The sequence below is a fragment of the Lissotriton helveticus genome, chromosome 4_1 (assembly GCF_964261635.1).
Source record: "Lissotriton helveticus chromosome 4_1, aLisHel1.1, whole genome shotgun sequence".
NCBI lineage: Eukaryota > Metazoa > Chordata > Amphibia > Caudata > Salamandridae > Lissotriton > Lissotriton helveticus.
In genome coordinates this window covers 653725898-653747895 of record NC_136063.1, presented here as the reverse complement: position 1 = coordinate 653747895, position 21998 = coordinate 653725898, and the positions used below count along the sequence as shown (strand labels likewise).

Here is a 21998-nt window from a genome sequence, read left to right as displayed (position 1 = left end):
GACAGGAATGGAGGTATAAACATCAAACGTCTATCCTTTTTTTACCCCCCGATATGCCACTATCCTGAAGGCTCAAATTGGTCCTCAAATTGGTCTTGGAACCAGACAGATAACGAGCAAAGGGGTTGGAAGCCGGGAGCATGGGGGCACGAAAACAGAGACTGGGACGACTGGAAAACCAATGGTAGAAGAGTACAATCACAATCACAGAGGGAATTTTGGGGTGGAATACCAACCTTTAATAGTTACAGCTGTCTAGAGATGGTTGATTGACCACCATCACAAAGGGAGTACGATATGATCTGCCCAATAAACACCGGAGACATAGTCACAAATATACTAGAACACCCTACAAATAACTATCTCAATAAGGGAACTCATACATCAACTAAAGGGTCAAATGGACTAAATTAGTCAATTGTATATCCAACCACGCTAGATCTAACACATGAGCTCCTTCCCTCTCCTGAGGATTCCACTGGAACTGTCTCCTCCATACAAAATAGCCTAGAGGCGCGGGGAAGCGTTCTAAAATCGAATTGCGACCTGCAGCCAAGTTACCCTGAAGAAAATAGCACCCAGAGCAGAGTATCAATCGCCACAAGTCCCAACTCTGAACTAAACCTCCACATGTAGGGGAGTGCGCAGACGCACACTCCACTCCGAGGTGCACAGCATTGTGCGGATTTCAAATCCATCTTAGTTTTAAACCATTTTAATCTGTGTTTATAAATTTCTTCAATCTTTATCAAGTCATTTGTCATTGTTTCTTCCTTATGCATCAAGTACACACGTTTTTCATACTGCATTTGAGTAACTTCTCATATTCTTAAGTGTCCATCCGGACTTCTTTAAAAATAAGATCTCAATACACCCAGTTGTTCAGAGCAGCGTCCGTTTATTTCAAACCCAATGCATTTCGGGCTGCCGTCCAGCCCTTCGTCAGGGGTAACTGTGAAAGGACAATTATAGACCAAACATTATTTGTCTGCATAGACTACATCACATTAAACATTTCTTTTTCGAATTTCCTTTGTTTAAATTTTTTTTACATAAATTAATATTAGACGTTGCGCATCAGTGTTTAAGCCTTCTAAAGTGCATCACATTTCGCAAACCCAAGCGCATGTAGTCTGGGTATAGATTAAGCCTAAACCTTCCCTTAAAATTATCTTGCATACCGCTTCTTTAAGAATTTAATCAAAAAACACCACTGAAAACACATCACGGGCTCATTTAGTCTTCTAGTCTTGCAGTGATTATCGTCTTTCGAACATCAAACTACATTCCATTTGCTGAACCCTACCGAGATTGTCTATCTATTTCCTAGTATCCTCCGATACTCCCAATCTTCCATCGGTCGATTGTCGACCAACAAACATTAATACAACCGTGTTACAGTGATCCACATACCTGCTCACGTTTTGCATTTCTACCAGCTCACGCCGCGCGCTGCGCGCTGCTCATTATTCAATCTCTCGTGCTTACGCGCCGTGTTTAAACAGTTAGTGCTCCACCCCTTACTTCTCCACCTGACTCATTAGTAACAGGCATGCCAAGACTTCTTCTCCCATAATGCACCTAATCGTCCACTTTTACATAGCATGCTTTTCATAAAAATTCGTACTCAAGTCTAAAGCGTAAAATGTTTTAAATCTTTCTGTCATTTTTGTCAAAAGAGTCCATGTTCAATCCATTCTTTTAGCGAAAGTCTTTCCAGTCCTTCCTGATGTTTGTCGGTATCAGCATTTCCGATTGTTGCTCCGAACTCGATGTTCCTCCGTGTGTACCATCTTTAGTTCATGCATTTTATCTCTAGTTTTTTCATGGGTGCAATGACCAACGGGGGGCTAATATTTATTAAATATGAATGAGGGTGGTCTGCACTCCTTGTTCTCCATTTGTATTCATTTGCTTTTACATTCAAAATTTAAACATGTTGCGTGCTACCCAGATTGTGTAAGCCCAATACACCTTACTAAACCTCCACATGTAGGGGAGTGCGCAGACGCACACTCCACTCCGAGGTGCACAGCATTGTGCGGATTTCAAATCCATCTTAGTTTTAAACCATTTTAATCTGTGTTTATAAATTTCTTCAATCTTTATCAAGTCATTTGTCATTGTTTCTTCCTTATGCATCAAGTACACACGTTTTTCATACTGCATTTGAGTAACTTCTCATATTCTTAAGTGTCCATCCGGACTTCTTTAAAAATAAGATCTCAATACACCCAGTTGTTCAGAGCAGCGTCCGTTTATTTCAAACCCAATGCATTTCGGGCTGCCGTCCAGCCCTTCGTCAGGGGTAACTGTGAAAGGACAATTATAGACCAAACATTATTTGTCTGCATAGACTACATCACATTAAACATTTCTTTTTCGAATTTCCTTTGTTTAAATTTTTTTTACATAAATTAATATTAGACGTTGCGCATCAGTGTTTAAGCCTTCTAAAGTGCATCACATTTCGCAAACCCAAGCGCATGTAGTCTGGGTATAGATTAAGCCTAAACCTTCCCTTAAAATTATCTTGCATACCGCTTCTTTAAGAATTTAATCAAAAAACACCACTGAAAACACATCACGGGCTCATTTAGTCTTCTAGTCTTGCAGTGATTATCGTCTTTCGAACATCAAACTACATTCCATTTGCTGAACCCTACCGAGATTGTCTATCTATTTCCTAGTATCCTCCGATACTCCCAATCTTCCATCGGTCGATTGTCGACCAACAAACATTAATACAACCGTGTTACAGTGATCCACATACCTGCTCACGTTTTGCATTTCTACCAGCTCACGCCGCGCGCTGCGCGCTGCTCATTATTCAATCTCTCGTGCTTACGCGCCGTGTTTAAACAGTTAGTGCTCCACCCCTTACTTCTCCACCTGACTCATTAGTAACAGGCATGCCAAGACTTCTTCTCCCATAATGCACCTAATCGTCCACTTTTACATAGCATGCTTTTCATAAAAATTCGTACTCAAGTCTAAAGCGTAAAATGTTTTAAATCTTTCTGTCATTTTTGTCAAAAGAGTCCATGTTCAATCCATTCTTTTAGCGAAAGTCTTTCCAGTCCTTCCTGATGTTTGTCGGTATCAGCATTTCCGATTGTTGCTCCGAACTCGATGTTCCTCCGTGTGTACCATCTTTAGTTCATGCATTTTATCTCTAGTTTTTTCATGGGTGCAATGACCAACGGGGGGCTAATATTTATTAAATATGAATGAGGGTGGTCTGCACTCCTTGTTCTCCATTTGTATTCATTTGCTTTTACATTCAAAATTTAAACATGTTGCGTGCTACCCAGATTGTGTAAGCCCAATACACCTTACTAAACCTCCACATGTAGGGGAGTGCGCAGACGCACACTCCACTCCGAGGTGCACAGCATTGTGCGGATTTCAAATCCATCTTAGTTTTAAACCATTTTAATCTGTGTTTATAAATTTCTTCAATCTTTATCAAGTCATTTGTCATTGTTTCTTCCTTATGCATCAAGTACACACGTTTTTCATACTGCATTTGAGTAACTTCTCATATTCTTAAGTGTCCATCCGGACTTCTTTAAAAATAAGATCTCAATACACCCAGTTGTTCAGAGCAGCGTCCGTTTATTTCAAACCCAATGCATTTCGGGCTGCCGTCCAGCCCTTCGTCAGGGGTAACTGTGAAAGGACAATTATAGACCAAACATTATTTGTCTGCATAGACTACATCACATTAAACATTTCTTTTTCGAATTTCCTTTGTTTAAATTTTTTTTACATAAATTAATATTAGACGTTGCGCATCAGTGTTTAAGCCTTCTAAAGTGCATCACATTTCGCAAACCCAAGCGCATGTAGTCTGGGTATAGATTAAGCCTAAACCTTCCCTTAAAATTATCTTGCATACCGCTTCTTTAAGAATTTAATCAAAAAACACCACTGAAAACACATCACGGGCTCATTTAGTCTTCTAGTCTTGCAGTGATTATCGTCTTTCGAACATCAAACTACATTCCATTTGCTGAACCCTACCGAGATTGTCTATCTATTTCCTAGTATCCTCCGATACTCCCAATCTTCCATCGGTCGATTGTCGACCAACAAACATTAATACAACCGTGTTACAGTGATCCACATACCTGCTCACGTTTTGCATTTCTACCAGCTCACGCCGCGCGCTGCGCGCTGCTCATTATTCAATCTCTCGTGCTTACGCGCCGTGTTTAAACAGTTAGTGCTCCACCCCTTACTTCTCCACCTGACTCATTAGTAACAGGCATGCCAAGACTTCTTCTCCCATAATGCACCTAATCGTCCACTTTTACATAGCATGCTTTTCATAAAAATTCGTACTCAAGTCTAAAGCGTAAAATGTTTTAAATCTTTCTGTCATTTTTGTCAAAAGAGTCCATGTTCAATCCATTCTTTTAGCGAAAGTCTTTCCAGTCCTTCCTGATGTTTGTCGGTATCAGCATTTCCGATTGTTGCTCCGAACTCGATGTTCCTCCGTGTGTACCATCTTTAGTTCATGCATTTTATCTCTAGTTTTTTCATGGGTGCAATGACCAACGGGGGGCTAATATTTATTAAATATGAATGAGGGGAGTGCGCAGTATGAAAAACGTGTGTACTTGATGCATAAGGAAGAAACAATGACAAATGACTTGATAAAGATTGAAGAAATTTATAAACACAGATTAAAATGGTTTAAAACTAAGATGGATTTGAAATCCGCACAATGCTGTGCACCTCGGAGTGGAGTGTGCGTCTGCGCACTCCCCTACATGTGGAGGTTTAGTAAGGTGTATTGGGCTTACACAATCTGGGTAGCACGCAACATGTTTAAATTTTGAATGTAAAAGCAAATGAATACAAATGGAGAACAAGGAGTGCAGACCACCCTCATTCATATTTAATAAATATTAGCCCCCCGTTGGTCATTGCACCCATGAAAAAACTAGAGATAAAATGCATGAACTAAAGATGGTACACACGGAGGAACATCGAGTTCGGAGCAACAATCGGAAATGCTGATACCGACAAACATCAGGAAGGACTGGAAAGACTTTCGCTAAAAGAATGGATTGAACATGGACTCTTTTGACAAAAATGACAGAAAGATTTAAAACATTTTACGCTTTAGACTTGAGTACGAATTTTTATGAAAAGCATGCTATGTAAAAGTGGACGATTAGGTGCATTATGGGAGAAGAAGTCTTGGCATGCCTGTTACTAATGAGTCAGGTGGAGAAGTAAGGGGTGGAGCACTAACTGTTTAAACACGGCGCGTAAGCACGAGAGATTGAATAATGAGCAGCGCGCAGCGCGCGGCGTGAGCTGGTAGAAATGCAAAACGTGAGCAGGTATGTGGATCACTGTAACACGGTTGTATTAATGTTTGTTGGTCGACAATCGACCGATGGAAGATTGGGAGTATCGGAGGATACTAGGAAATAGATAGACAATCTCGGTAGGGTTCAGCAAATGGAATGTAGTTTGATGTTCGAAAGACGATAATCACTGCAAGACTAGAAGACTAAATGAGCCCGTGATGTGTTTTCAGTGGTGTTTTTTGATTAAATTCTTAAAGAAGCGGTATGCAAGATAATTTTAAGGGAAGGTTTAGGCTTAATCTATACCCAGACTACATGCGCTTGGGTTTGCGAAATGTGATGCACTTTAGAAGGCTTAAACACTGATGCGCAACGTCTAATATTAATTTATGTAAAAAAAATTTAAACAAAGGAAATTCGAAAAAGAAATGTTTAATGTGATGTAGTCTATGCAGACAAATAATGTTTGGTCTATAATTGTCCTTTCACAGTTACCCCTGACGAAGGGCTGGACGGCAGCCCGAAATGCATTGGGTTTGAAATAAACGGACGCTGCTCTGAACAACTGGGTGTATTGAGATCTTATTTTTAAAGAAGTCCGGATGGACACTTAAGAATATGAGAAGTTACTCAAATGCAGTATGAAAAACGTGTGTACTTGATGCATAAGGAAGAAACAATGACAAATGACTTGATAAAGATTGAAGAAATTTATAAACACAGATTAAAATGGTTTAAAACTAAGATGGATTTGAAATCCGCACAATGCTGTGCACCTCGGAGTGGAGTGTGCGTCTGCGCACTCCCCTACATGTGGAGGTTTAGTAAGGTGTATTGGGCTTACACAATCTGGGTAGCACGCAACATGTTTAAATTTTGAATGTAAAACCAACTCTGAACTAAGCCTATTATTTTGGAACGTGGCGGGGCAAGCCTCCAAACACTCTGAAAAAAGTTTCCTTCAGTTGGCAAATTTAAGTAATGTAATTTGCCTCCAGGAAACTTGGCTTAATGACCCTATACATCTCCTGGGTTACAAAACATACTTCTCTGCAGCCACAAGATCAAATGCAGGCAGGAGTAAAGGAGGGCTAGTAACATACGTCTCAAATCTCTGGCCCTGTTGTGAAATAACTCCCTTAAAGTTAGAGCAGAACTATCAGCTTATTAATCTGCGCAGAACTAGGCAAGAGGTCTACACCATCATTAATTTTTATAACAACATGACCCCACCCGAGTTAAACAGGATTTTAAACGAGATCTCCCATCTGGTACTAGATCTCGCAATAAAATATGCAAAGGATTCCCACACAGTAATCTGGGGAGGAGATTTCAATCTCCATCTATGTAACAAGAGCGAAACCCCTAACTGAGGGATCACTGATGAAGACGGAAACTGTCTAACCCACTTTACACATACAACTGAGGGTAACAACATGCAGACGATGATGATGGAATTGGACTTGGGGTTTGCCAATAAATTAAAAACACCTATAACTAAATTTGTGCCAACCTTTCATGGCAGGGGCTTCAAAAGCCTGATAGATTGTTCTAATGTCTGCCAACAAAGCTTCAAATATTAAGACCTTTGAAGTACTTAACAACGCACTTAGTGACCATTCCCCCATCAGCATGATACTCCAGGATCCTAAACTCCAGAATATAGGAGACGTGGTCCAGTTAAGCTTGTTGCACCAACAGACACTAACATTGGACAGGCTAAATGGCTTTACATTAAAATGGGGCAAATTAGATCAGGATGCCATAACCACAAAAATAGTAAAATCATGCAGAAATGAGATAGAAAGATGTTTAGATCCCGCCACAATTCCAACTGAGATTTTGGCCAGCTATGGTGACATTGTAGAAAACATTAGGAAAGAACTAACCAGGCCCTGTAAACAAAATAAGAGCACTAGAAAGGGATGGTTTAGTACAGAATGTACAAAAGCCTATACTAACTTAAAGAAGGCACTAGCCAAAGCAGAGAGAGACAGAGAGGAGATTATAAAATTAAGGAAGGCCTATGTGTTAGCAATTCGAACCAGAAAAAAGGACTTACAAGTTAATTTATGGGCCCAACTAGAGAGAAGTAGCATCCTGAAGGACAGTACAGCCTTTTGGCAGATAGTGAAATCTCCCTTCTTAACAGATAAAGCAGATGTACCATCTCTAGACATCGCAATCGACGCAGGGGAATGGGTACAACACTTCTCTGAGGTTTTTAGCGGGAAAAAAGTCCCCGAATCAGAACACCTGGATTCTCTGATATCAGTGAAATACCCACTTGCCCTCCACTTTACACTGAATGAGACGGCGAAGGCAATAAAAACTGCTAAACCCGGAAAGGCACCAGGACCTGATTCAGTCCCTATGGACCTTTTTAAATATATTCCAGATCTGTGGTCCCCATTGCTTACCAACGTGTTGAACGCGGCCAAGGAGATCGGCTTGGTCGATTCCTGGTCGACTTCAATACTGGTTGCCATATTTAAAAAGGGAGATAGAGATAGTCCTGCCTGCTATCGTCCTATCTCACTCCTGGATTCGCTCGGGAAGATGGCAGGACGCATTCTTCTCGACCGTCTCCAGGAGTGGACGAACGACCACGAGGCAATCTCGGACCTGCAATACGGGTTCAGGGCAGGACTGAGTACGGTGGACCAGGCCTTAAACTTGACACTACTGGCCGGAAAGTACGTAGATGCAAAAAGCTCTTCTCTACATATGGTTTACGTGGACCTAACAGCAGCGTTCGATTGCCTTGTACACTCAAAATTATGGACAATTATGCTGCAAATAGGAATCGACCCCCCAATAGTTGACTTCCTTCGTGAATTATATTCAGGGGCAACGGGAAGAGTGAGATTTGGGACTGGAGGCCAGCTAACTGATAGTTTTCTTATAGAGAAGGGGGTCAGACAAGGGTGTGTGCTGGCCCCTTTCTTATTCACCCTGTATACTAACGGGCTAGAGGCTACAATGCTAGAGGGTGCAGAAGATCTTCCAGCAGCCGGTCGTCGGCAGATACCAGCTTTACTTTATGCCGACGACGCGGTGATTCTAGCGAGAACCCCAGTCCAGCTCCAACGGGTTTTGAACAAGTATTGCTCGTTTATGGCCAGTTTGAATCTGAGTAAATATAAAAAAGACATACGTGATGCATGCTGGCATAAAGCGTAAAAAACTCAAGAAAATTTATGTGGATAAATCCCCCCTTGAAAGAACGGAGACATATCCCTATTTAGGGATTTTGATTGATGAGGCCTTTAAATGGAGGGAAGCTGTCAATTCCCGTAAATTGGCTTTTTTAAGGGCCGTTGGTGCACTGAAGGCTTTTGCACTTCGGTTAGGCAAAAGACCCCCGACTGAAACGCTTAAAATATATAATGCAAAATGTCTCAGTATTGCGACCTATGGAGCAGGGGTCTGGGGTGGGGCAAATGTACATCAGCTTCAAAAAATTGAAAACTCTTTTCTAAGGTTCTTGTTGGCAGTCCCAAAAAGTACCACAACATATGGTTGTCATCTTGAACTTGGTTTGGACTATATTTCAGACATTATTAAAATCCAACCAGTCATGCTGTGGCGAAGGATTTGGGCAACGGAACAATGTCATCTCATGAGAACAATTGTCCAAGACTGCATGAAACTCGACAATATGGGAAAGATCAGATGGCTGGCTTACGTTAAAACATTCCTGATGGACATTGGATATGCAAGATTCTTTGATGATCCCCCATCAATAATGGACCTCTCAAAAAAAGATTTGAAAACAGCATGTCTGTCGCATTTGTCCCAAATGCATTTGCTAAGTGAAATAGGGAAACCAACAGTACAGCAATGTTTATTAATACAACTTGTTCCCACTATCCAACCATACCTACAGTTTAACTTAAATCATTATGGTAAATTTTTGTTGACCCAATTTAGGTTTAACATGTTTCATCGTATGATTTCCTTTCCCTCCCAAAATGATTGGTCTGCTAATCTTTCCCCCTGCCCTTGCGATTTTATTTCTTTACAATCTACTATACATGTTCTTTTTTTTTTTTTTCTGTAAATTTTATGTTTCACCACGCAGGCGGTGGATAGTACCACTTTTGAAGGTCCAGAAATTGCGTCAGTGTCGTCCAGCTTATCTGGCCTTACAGTTCCTGGAAAATGAATCTATGACAAAATCTATAGTACAATTTCTTAAATTTTGCGTCAGACATCGTACTAATCTGTGATAAGTGGTTCAAATTGTTTTATGTGTAAATGAATACTGGCAAAAAAAATAGTTTTTTAAATACCTGAAATTTAAAAATGTGAACTTTTATCATGTTTTTTAATGTGTTTTTATATATGAATACGAAATTGATGTATTTTTATGAACTTTTATGGTCTTTCGAAAATAATGGAAAACCGAATAAAGATAATTTGATTTGATAAAAAGAACTATATAGTCGCCACCAACCATAAGTTCCAATAGTGCAGACTCCACTGGACATGGATAGCAATTCATCCGAACTACTTTATGAATCAGCGTTGTTAAGCATCTTACCGGCAGGATGCACACGCAAATTTGTGCACTTGCCTCAGAATAGAGAAAAGGGTGCGTTTTTTGCACGTGGTAAAATCACAACCGGCTGTTATCCACCCTGACCTAAACTCTGAAATTGGAGGTAACCCTGCCCACGGGGAAACCCGATGGTGTGTTGTGAGTGTTTACACGGGCGGGTTTTAACTTCCAAATGATTTTGAGAATGGTGTTATGAAGAGCATAATGCTAAAAAGAAAAGCAAAGAACAGTGTTTAGTCGACTCACATACTCAGTGAGAACGAGTTTGGCACGTTAGCTTATCTAAATTTCTAAAATAGATTTTAAAGGGCAAAAAGAAATTTCATCCGAGTGGCGTGTTTATATCAAACAGTCGAACTAAGCATTTGCTATATTTTTTTTTATGGGGACACAGCTGAAAATCCTTAAGAACATCATCAATATTGTGCAGTAAACTACGTAATTGTACCAAGCACTAGGCAAAATACAATTGTAAATGTTATAATTGCACAGTAGTAAGAGGTAGGGTGTATTCCAGACATAGACACACAAGGCACAATGGATTCTGTTTTTCAGCTACTGTGGTAAGGAACTACTAATTTAAAGATAGGAAGCAGAGGGGTCTAAGTGCAGACAGCACAGTCCACACATACTTGCCTGCCCTCTGTAGCTGTAGAGGGGAGTAGGACTGGAAGCTGTAGCAGAAGACAAGACTGTTGCTGCTAAGAATGGACCATACTGAGCTGCAGTATGTTCGCTAGTTCTCTTCGGCCTGGATTATGGGAATTCCCTCCACCTCAGTGTCCTGTAGTCCATAGTATGAAAACTCCAAGTCGTACAGGTCTGTGCAGCCAGGTTGCTGCTTATTATTTGCAAAACTCAGTCTGCCAAGCCTGCCCTGAAGACATTACATTGGTTTCCAATTAACAATAGAATAAACTCCAAATCTCTGTGTATAGCACACAAGACCCTTTGGGGGGAAAGGTTCCACAATCAATCATTCTCTCATCACCTTCTATCGCCCTAGGAGAGGCCTTCGTTCAGCTAACCTATTCCTAGCGTCAGTCCCTAATATGAAAAGGGCTAGATGTGGAGGCCGCGGCTTCTTATATATCGCCAAACTTTCTAACACTCTTCCCTCACATCTTCGCTCAGTGACCCATCATCTCTCCTTTCGGAGGCTCCTGAAAACCTGGCTGTTTTAGAACGCAGCTCGATAACCACCTCGACTGCAGCTCTGCTTGACTTTTCCCATTCTCCACAGGCGTGACTGCCCTATAGGTGCCCTTGAATACTGGTTTGTTAGCTTTAAATGGAAGTCTTTTTCAAAGTTTAGATGTGCAACATTTTCCCAGTACTCGCTTTTGTCCCATTCATTTCTGTCTACCTAAGCCATTGTTTCACTATTTGTAGCAGTATTACTATTTTCATAATAAGTACATATTTGAAATGTGCTTTTTGCTATATGCTGTAGTATTTGTAATATTGTTTAGGTGACCTGCATTTGACCAGTATAGAAAGAGTTAGAAGCCTTCACCGTTAAATATCTTTACTGTTCTATCTCTTTTTTAAATTTTTTGATTATGTGCCTTATGCAATGATTAATAATCTCTTTGTATCTTTTCTTTTTCAGCGATCGATGGCTATACAATTTAGGACTTAAAGAAATCGATGAAGAAGATTGGAGAGGTACATACTACAGAATAGACCACTTAAGAATGTGTTGATTCAAATCAAGTGGCTACCTCATTTGTATGAGTTTGATACTCCTTTTTTGGCAAAAGCAACATAAAACTGACCTTGTCAAACCTAGAATACATTTTCATATCCTTTTAAATCAGTAATGTCTGAGTAGCTATCACGAATGAGCAGGAATCTGTTTTCCATATTCTCCCCTCGCTAAACAATCTTCTCTAGCTACAGGTAAAATGCAGTGGATCCCACAGGTGATCGACAGAAGTGTAAACCTTTGCAAGCCAGGTCATTAAATTTGGCAGTTGAGCTTGTGTAATGTTGCAGTCTTGCCATGTAGTATACCAATAACTGCATAGCTCCTATAATCTTTTAAGTACTTTTCCTCCAAGGAGTAATATAATGTACTGTACACTGACCCAAACATTGATTTACTATACATATATGTTTACATACTTATGTTGGCAGTGTCCTAGCTGATTAGAGTATGTTTTTGAGATCACCTTTTGCACTTTGTTTTCTACGTCTTCCGCAAATATTTTAGTTTTCAACAACCTACTCTTATAATTTTTGTGTACATCATATTGTAATATTAATTTGCACTTTAGCGAGGAGCTTGGTGTGGAAACTGTCACCATGTAGACTTAGTGTGGTGCACGCTGTTTCTGAAACTGTTTGGGGTTCATTGAAAACTGGGATTTAATTTGATGTTTATATGGCACCAGCACCAAAATGCGTTTTAGTACCCGGTAGAAGAGAGGTGCTGTCAACCACCTACCTGTGCCTGTTTGACAGCTTCAAGCACTCTCTCCTACTTGATGTATGTCAGTAAATGTAAGGGGATGCCTTTTTTTAATGATCACCCCCAAAGGTTTGGACTGATGCTGCTGTGTTTTTTTACTCAGGAAATGCACGGAGTACTGCTAGCCAGGTTTTAGTGCCAGTGCTCTGACCCTGAAATGTGTGTTTGCTATTGGCTTATACCCAACTGCATAAGTTGAGTAACTTATCCGTCCATAGTATATGGTACCAGGGGTGTCCAGGGTCTGTAAGTTAAAGTGTCCCTCATGGGCTGCAGCACTTATTGTTCCACCTTGAGTTTCACAAAGTAAAGCATGTCTCCCGCAGATGGTGCAGAGCAGTTTTAAACTGCTAACTCAACTTTGCCATTTAAACTTATGACACAGTCCAGACCTCCCTTTTTAATATCTATTAGTCATCCCTGAGGTAGGTCTATCATGCCCCATGGCAGTGTGTTGTATATTAAAAATGTGGCATGTACTTTTATATGTCCAAACAGTTAAAACTCCAAATTATTGTTGTTACTGTGTAAAAGCTAGTTGCTTCATTGGCAAGTACAGGGTTACACACTGACAACAAAGCTGTGCTAACTCCTAAAGAGGACTGCTAAAGTTGATACTTCAAGGTGTCAAAAGAATCATTACATTAAACCCAACATGATGCCCAAGTCACATTTAATGTAACTTTTGAGTAAAAGGCAACTTTAGAAAGTTGTCACTGTTGTCTCAAGTTATCCAGAGGCCATTTGCCGATGCTGGCCACAATACAGTCTTCTGCACACCTGGGGAGAGGTGTGAATGACTCCCAGGAAAGGACATAAAATAGTGGCCTGCTATAGGAAGAGGTGTTGCCACGCTCTGGCAGGAAGCCACATAGGGTGTGAGCCCGAAAAGTGACCTTCAGAGGGGAAGCTGCTACATTTGAAGGATAAATGGTGGTCACACACAAGAGGGGCTGCTCTTTCGTTCCGGTTGATAGGTTGGCATCGGGTACCGAGGGGGAAAACGGTTGCCAAACCGGTTTTCCTGTGAGCATGTAGCCCTCAGGTTGCCACACCAATAGGGTGGGATACCCAGCTCCACACACTGAGTGAAGGGTTCTGCCATATTTGGACTGGGCATAATATTTCACTATGGGGTAGCTAGATGTTACAGTTCTCTTCAGGCAGGAGGGGACCTGGTAGTCTATTGAGTCTCCGTATCCTCACGGCTAGTTGTGGGCATTACAGTGGCGCACAAACCTCTAATCACGTCTATAACTGAGATAAAACCAAAGAAGGACTGCCCTGCTGTGCTCTGAGCCAGGCAAAAACAGGGTGCACCAAAGAATAGACTTCACCTGCTGCTCCTAGGGTAGCAAAGAGGGGGCTCTTCCTGAGGTGTACTGCTTGAGGAAATGTTGTCCATGAACCCCAGATGGAAGAAGTGAACTCCGAGTCAGTTGGCAGACTTCTTGTTACAGCTCCAAGGCCATAAAACCCGAAGAAGCTGCCTTGGTAAAGTTGTTAGGCACAATTGCTTGATAATTTCCTACCGCCAAAGCGCTGCCCGGGAGATTAAACCCTCATACTCAAAAGTTGCACCGAGTCTGGTGGATCTGGGAAACTTGTCAAAGTGCAGTTTGGTTGCCCAAGAAGAACACTACCCGCAGTTAAAAGCACCTGCAGGTTTAGCTGTGGACTTTACCAAGATTTGGAGGGACGTTGACGTCTGTGGCCAAAGTCAACCCGTGGCGTTCGTTGACCAAGGGGGTAGCCTCAGGATGACCTCTGTCGACCGAATCAGCTTCTTCAGCATCCTGTATCCCTTGCATCAGGACTACTCCATTTATGACTGGCGTTTTGCCCATACTACCTGAAACTGGACTGGAGACTGCTTCGAAAGCAAGGTAACTGTTCTGCTAAGCCTTACAGAACCCCGTGTCTAGCTCCCTGCCAGAGTTGGTCACCTAGAGTGGGCTGTATTAGCCCAATACAGCTTAACAAAAGTTTCCAAAGTAACCACCACCTGCGATATTTGCTTGTTTACATTCTGAGTGCAAAGCAATGGTTTACGATTTGCTTAAAAATTCATATCCCTTGAACCCTCTGGTGGATTTTGTTTGTTTTGGTGTTTAAAAATTCATAAAAATAAAATCTATTTTTGTAGGTTTTTTATTTCCTTTGTTGTTATATTCCATATAGGTACCTTATATAGGCACAGGTAACATCACAACCTTTCACCTGTATTCTTTCCTACATTACATGAATAAAGGTTCTTAGGCACTGACCTTTTACCTAGAAACGACACTGCATTCAGAATGCAGGTTTTTCCCTAGTTCGAATCTCATACATTATGCATGAGGCTTCTTGGAAGCACAGCAGGACTAAGAGCAGGACTGACATCTGTATAATATCTCTGAATAAAGTTCAGGGCCGACGTAATCCTTTAGGCCAACACAGTAACTCAGCAAGGTAGGACCCCTGGGGAGACCTGTGGGTATATATACATCATCAATGAACACTCAGAAGGTCCCAGGGGAAATAATTTAACGACCCTAACTGCTAAACCCCCGACTAATCATAACACCAACAAAAATTAGCAGTGAGTCAATCTTCAACTATGTTTCCAACAACAAAAAATTGTAAAGAATGGGACAAGCTAGCAAGGTGAACGAGTTCCCATCAGTCCTCTGTTGAGACCACCCTCCATCATCTGGGATCTCTCACTCCTTTCAGGATAGAAAACCGCATGAAACAGGCAGATTTAATAACCTGGTCACGGGTATCTCAAGGAAGGGTACCCCAGATGTGAGATAGGTGTGCCTAGTGAGGAACTGAATAGTAGTGCTTGAAAGTGAAAAGTGATAAAGTGAATAAAGAGAAGGCTCTAAAATTGGGTAATGATGAAAGTGAAATGAAAGTGTGTCTTGTAAAGCGCACTGCTACCCGCACCGCAGGCCTCGTAGCGCTATAGACCGCTGGGGAACCCGTCCTGGCTTTCCCTGTGAGATAGTTCCTCCTGGGAGTCTCCAAGGTGAAGCCAGGCATCCCTGACGTTTGTGAGGGGCCGTTGTGGAGATGAGGCAAGCTTAATGCCCAGAGTTACCGAGTGTGGTCCCTGGATAGAGTAGGCACCGAGGCGAGAATTATCGAGTCCGCTGATCCTGGTCCAAGACCCTGCCACGTTGGGAATCGAACCCTGGTCCCAGCCCGTTCTCTGCTCTCGAGTCTGCCGCCTCTAACTAGTGAGCCACACTACTCCAATACTAATGATAGGGGAAACAAAATTTATTATATACCCACACACTCCCAAATCAATAAAAACAGTGCAAGTAGTAGTATAACAAATGACTACTAATAGAGAGTATTAGGTCGACATGTTTCTGCAGTCACTGGAGCCTCTAGGTCTCCTGCTGCTTCCTCAGGACCATTAGTGCTACTGCTATTAATAAAAAGGTAAAAGGTATCACCTGATGTAGAAAAGTGTATTCGTCCTCCCAACTGTATTTCAGAAGATCAACCAGGAGAAAAATTGAAACAATAAATGAATGGATACATAATTAGAAGAATAGAAAGAACAGTCAGAATAGTTACATTATTCATTGACTGTACTGTAGGTTTTTTAATTACCACACATTATTTGTAATACCTCAACTAAGGTAAAACACTCAATTTGAATTCATTTGCAAAAATTCCACTCACCCATTTGTTGGGAAGGAACAGCCCCACCTCACCTGGCGCCAGCTCAGGTAGTGGGTGCACCGCGCTACAGTGAAACGAAGAGGATTTATGTTAGATAGGAATAGTATGCCTAGTGTTTCACATTCACACCAGCCTCTCCCATGCCGCTTCCGGTACTTGTACTCTCTCTTTTAATTCAAACATAAACATTTACAGAGCGTGTAGAGTAGAATTAATTGCTCCGTAGTTAACAACACCCAATCGGTAGTTGCATATAACAACACACAATAAGCCTCGGAACCTCTGCATTGAAATTCGGGTCCGACGGACGCATTCGCACGTGCTGTTTAAGACCGCCACACAAACAGTGTCTTTAACCCGCTGAGAGTATTAAACCCGCTAAGAGTATCAAACCCTCACCTCTCCGTCGGTACACCGGTCGTCCCTCTGAAGCTGTTTCGTGGGGAGGTAACGACCTGGTGTACCGGCGGTGGATAAATACGTTGCTTCCGTATCGGACGTGAGTGCGCATGACGTAATAACGTCGCAACGCTTCTGGACAGTTGGGAAATGTAGTTCCTGTTTTTGCGTACACAACCGTCACTCGGTTCGAGACCTCGTGTGGCCAGAAAATGATGATGACAGCTAGAGACGTAAAAAAATTGTCAAGAATCACAAGAAATATTTTCTGTGATATTTGCATGCATATATATTACTCGTTGGTATCGTGGTGCATAGCGGCAATCTAAAGACGTTATGCGATTGGCGAAGGACTCGGTTCAGAAACCCATTAGGCAGAGTTCAGGGGCATTTGATGTTCAATGTCGGAAACCCAACAGGAGACTTAATTCCAAAATTCGGTGAACTCAGAGGGATACGACAAGGTTGAATTTTGCGGGACACACATATATATCGCACACCCATTCAGAGTGTAACAATGTAATGTCGGACTTCAGAGCGACATCCAGGGAATGTCTTCATTTAGCCCTGATCTGTCTGTTTTCAACCTCAAGACCCACTTTTGTTCGCACTTAAACAAAAATTTAGAGATGTCCATAATTGTCGGAGGAATCCAAGGTTGATCGAGTACCGTCCAGAACATATCAGAGGGTTGGTGCCCTGCCTCAATGAAATGATTAGTTAATTTTGTCGCTTGTCTGCAACAGCGAATCGAGCTTTTATGCTCCGAGATTCTCAACTTAATTTTTCTCGTTGTCATCCCTACATAGTTCATCTTGCAGGGACATGTAATTAAGTAAATAAGATTCGAACTATTGCAGTTCGTGAACCTCCTGAGTTGCCAAGGTCTGTCGGTGCCGATGTCGATGGTAAGTGTTTTAGCCGTTTGGGGACACGCAGCACAGTTGCCACATGGATGATGTCCCATAACTGCCGGCAAATCCCACAGAGTACCAACCGCTCGTGGGATCCCTGTCTTGGGTCTGGTGTGCACCAACTGGTCCTTCAGAGTTTGCCCTCTCTTAAATGCAAACAGAGGGAGGGGTAAAGTGTCTGTGCCTGTATTTAAAATTTTCCAGTGTTTTTTTACAATTTTTTTGATTTTGTTGGAGTATGTGCAGAAGGTGTTGACACAGGTAATTCTGTCTTGTTTGGGTTTTGGGATTGCCAGTTCCAAAAGACCTTCCCTGTTATTATTAGAAGCCCTTTTCATGGCATGTCTAATCAGATGTTTCGGGTATTTCTTTGTGTCAAGGTTAGCAGTAGACAACTCACCCGATGTGAAATACAAGTACAATGCCACTAACCTGTAGTCTATAACCAGCGGGGACCACAGCTAGACGCTTATCCTCCCTATACCCTATAGCACTGACCCTCCCTGTGCGAACACACACACCAGGGACAGGTAGCCCTCGGGGTAGGGGGAAGGAGGTTGATTGGGGAGGTAGCAGTGAAGACACCCGTCTTGGTCTGGTCTAAGAAATCGGATGTCGTCTAGTCTTAATGCTGCTCTGGAAATACAAGAACACTAGTTGTAGATTAATCTATAGGAGACAAGCTGACTTCCATGACGCATCACATAGGCAGATACTCACTGAAAACCTGCTCTCTGGCAGTCTGAAATCAGGATAACGAAATGATGCTAGAACGTAGGTCTCTTGGGTTATTATGCCCCCTCCTGAAGTCCCTGTAGTGTCGCCTTTGGTAGTTACAATCACTACTGGCCGCTAACCGGCAACAAGTTCTAAATATCTTTGTCCCAAGGGTCACTATCGTAGTGTTTATAACGTCATATAAAAGAAATAACTAGCACGGCCGTGCTCTAAGTAAAGGTCCTACCTCAAACCCACAAGAAAACAAAAGGTCGGAGACACGGCGGCGTCCTCCTGCGGGAAGGCAAGCGTCCGCCCAACGGCTCCTCTGGCGGCGTCCTCCTGCGGGAAGGCAAGCGTCCGCCCAACAGCTCCTCTGGCGGCGTCCTCCTGCGGGATGGCAAGCGTCCGCCCGACGGCTCCTCTGGCGGCGTCCTCCTGCGGGAAGGCAAGCGTCCGCCCGACGGCTCCTCTGGCTAACTGGAAAGTACAACTAGGCTCTACTCCGACTCGAAGAGTGACGGGAAGGATTGACAAGCACCGGTTGCAGGGAAAGGAGGGTCTTAATGGACGCCGCCCAGAGGGCGCGTTCCGTTTCGTCTGGCCCCAGAGCTTTCTGGGAAATGTAGTGCTGCAGCGGAATAGTCTTCTTCCACCTCCGTTGCTTGCAATCGCTACAGAACCCCCTCTCGAGGATCGCCGTCCCGGCGGTCGACCAGGCTTCCCTGGGTGGCTTAGATGAAATTGCGTAACCAAATCAGGGCAGTGGAGATTCTGCTCAGGTTCCCATGTTCGCTCCTCTGCCCCAAAACCCTTCCAACTAACCAGGTACTGCACTCGACCCCTGTGGATCCTAGAATCTAACAGCTCTTCCACCTCGTACTCTTCCAACCCCTCCACCAACAAAGGGGAAGGATGAATGGGCAGTCTAGTATCCATAGGACAAGGCAGGAGTAGGGAGACGTGAAAGACGGGATGGATTCGCCAGGTACGGGGGATAGACAGCCTCAGTGCCACAGGGTTGATGACCTCCTCAACACTATAGGGACCAATATATCTCGGTTTTAGTTTGTTAATACCCCTGAGATGTATGTTTTTTGTGGAAAGCCATACCTTGTCCCCCACCTGATAGACCGGTTCCGGCGTGCGCTTCTTATCGGCTTGGCGTTTCTGCGAGGCTTGAGCGTCCGCCAAGTGACGTTTCGCGTCGATCTGCACAGCCTGTAGATGCGCATGATGTTCTTGGATGCTGGGCAGTTTGGATGTCACAGGCCAATCGAAGGGGAGGATGTTCGGGTGATACCCTAAAAGGCAGAAAAAAGGGGAACAACCCAAGGTGGAGTGATCAGTGTTATTATATGTGAATTCTGCCAACCACAGAAGAGTGACCCAATCCGTCGAATTCTGCAACGTGAAGCAACGAAGATATTGCTCAATGGTTTGGTTGAGCCTCTCGGTCTTGCCGTCAGTCTGCGGGTGGTAGCTTGTAGAAAGCCTGACTTCGATATCCAAGGACTTGCAAAGGGCTCTCCAAAAACGGGATGTGAATTGTGATCCTCTGTCTGTTATGAAGACCCTCGGTATGCCATGGGCTCTGATGAGATGTTGCAAAATAACCATGGCCAATTCAGCAGATGTAGGAAGGCCCTCTAAAGGCACAAAATGACCCATTTTGGTCAAGTGATCGATAAGCACCAGTATGGTAGTTTTGCCTTGACATACTGGCATCTCCACAATAAAGTCCATGGAGACCGTATGCCACGGAGCAGGGGGAATTGGAATAGGGCGGAGTAGACCCGTCGGTTTGGTATGTATGGTTTTGCCCTGGGTGCACACCGCACAGTTCCTGACGTATTTTTGGACATCCTTTCGTAAGTCAGGCCACCAGAATGATCGTTCGATGGTAGCTATAGTCTTGTACACCCCCCAATGTCCTCCTAACACAGAATCGTGGGCCCAATGGAGCACCTGTATTTGCAACCCTGGGTCAGGAACGTACAAGGCATGTCTGTAGTACAGGAGTTCGTCCGTTTGTGATCGCCCTTGAGGTTCTTCTTGAAGCCATGACTGGGCATCGACCTCAGTTAATGCCACCCGGAGGTCCTCAATGAAATCCATGGAGGTGAGTAAGGCGATGGTACTTTTGGGAAAGGAGCTTTCTGGCAAGATAAACGATGGTTCCACTGTTCCCTCCGACTGAGTATCTTGGGTATCTTGATTCCTGGAGAGTGCATCGGCCTTTCCGTTCTGAGGGCCAGGACGGTATTTAATAACGAAGTCATAATCTGAGAAAAAGAGAGTCCATCTCAGTTGTCGGGGTGTGAGGGCCTTAGCTGTTTTGAGGAATAGCAGGTTCCTGTGGTCGGTGTATATTTCGATGGTGTGACGGGCTCCAAGCAGGTAGTGTCGCCATTCCTCACAACCCTGTTTTATGGCCAGCAGCTCTTTGTCCGTGATGGAATAATTGACTTCACTAGGACTACGTTTCTTTGAATAGTAGGCCACTGGGTGGATTTGTCCTGTTGTAGGGTGGCGTTGTGAGAGCACCCCTCCCAGGGCATACTGTGAGGCATCGGTTTCCAATATGAAAGGTAATTGGGCATCCGGATGCCGCAAGATGGGAGCTTGGGTGAATCGTTCCTTGAGGATCCGAAATGACTGCTCTGCTTTCGCATCCCACTTAAACGGAACGTTTTTCCATAGCAGAGCAGATATGGGGTGGATGATCTTAGAGAAGTCCTTGATAAAGCGTCTATAATAGTTCGCAAAGCCGAGGAAACTCTGCACCGCTTTGACGTTTTGAGGGGTGATCCACTTCGTGATGGCGTCTACTTTCCCGCTTTCCATCTGAAAGCCTTCGGCGTTGATCACTTACCCCAAGAAGGAGACCTCCGTTGCGTGGAAAAGGCATTTTTCCAACTTGGCGAACAGTTGGTGCTGTTGTAGACGACTTAACACCTCCTTGACGTGTTGTTCGTGTTCTAGGAGAGAGCTGGAGTAAACAAGGATGTCGTCAATGTACACCATACAGATGGTATCCAATAGGCCTCGGAGCACTTCGTCCATGAAAAATTGGAACGCCGCAGGGGCGTTATATAGCCCAAAGGGCATAACGTTGTACTCGAACAATCCGAACTTCGTTCGGAACGCCGTCTTCCACTCGTCCCCTTTTTTGACCCGAACCAGATGATAGGCCCCTCGGAGATCCAACTTGGTGAAGTAACGAGCTCCCTTTATTTGGTCCATCAACACCGGAATCAAAGGAAGGGGATACCTGTTTTTGATCGTGATGTTATTCAACGCCCTGTAGTCGATACATGGTCTCAATTCTGCACAGTCCTTCTTCGGGATAAAGAACAGGGGCGACGAAGCAGGGGACGTGGAATGACTGATGAATCCCGACGCTAGATTCTCCTCAATGTACTTCTGGAGATATGCATTCTCATGTTCTGTCAGAGCGTACACCCGACTACAAGGGATAGCCGCCCCTGGGAGTAGTTCAATGCAGCAATCGTAAACCCTATGCGGGGGGAGACTGGTGGCCTTCTGTTTATCAAACAGGGAACGATACTCCTTGTAGGGTTCTGGTAGGCTGGACACACAGCAAATGATTTTGTCGGTACAGGCCACAGCCAGGTGTCTACTCCTGTGACATACTTCATCCTCATGGGACAAGGGCGAAGAGGAGTAACAATGTTCCATACAATAGGAGGAGATCAATTCCACGGTGCGTGCAGACCAACTCACCACTGGATCGTGTAGGGTTAGCCAAGGCATTCCTAATATAAGGCGGAACTGGGGAGCGGCGATTAAATCGAACTGGATAACTTCGGAGTGTTCTCCGTGCTGCATTCGCAGAGGGACGGTGTGTTTTGAAACAGGCCCAGAAGATAAAACAGACCCATCCACCGCCTTCACGTGTT

At 43.5% G+C, this 21998-nt stretch overlaps 1 protein-coding gene across 1 annotated transcript in view; it reads left to right on the top strand.

The window, feature by feature from the left end:
* Positions 1 to 21998, top strand: part of TGS1 (trimethylguanosine synthase 1) — a 345615-nt gene that overhangs the window by 9144 nt on the left and 314473 nt on the right. Inside the window, exon 2 of the mRNA XM_078687296.1 lies at positions 11504 to 11559. Coding sequence (XP_078543422.1) covers positions 11504 to 11559 — 56 coding nt within the window. The remainder of the gene's footprint in view (positions 1 to 11503; positions 11560 to 21998) is intronic.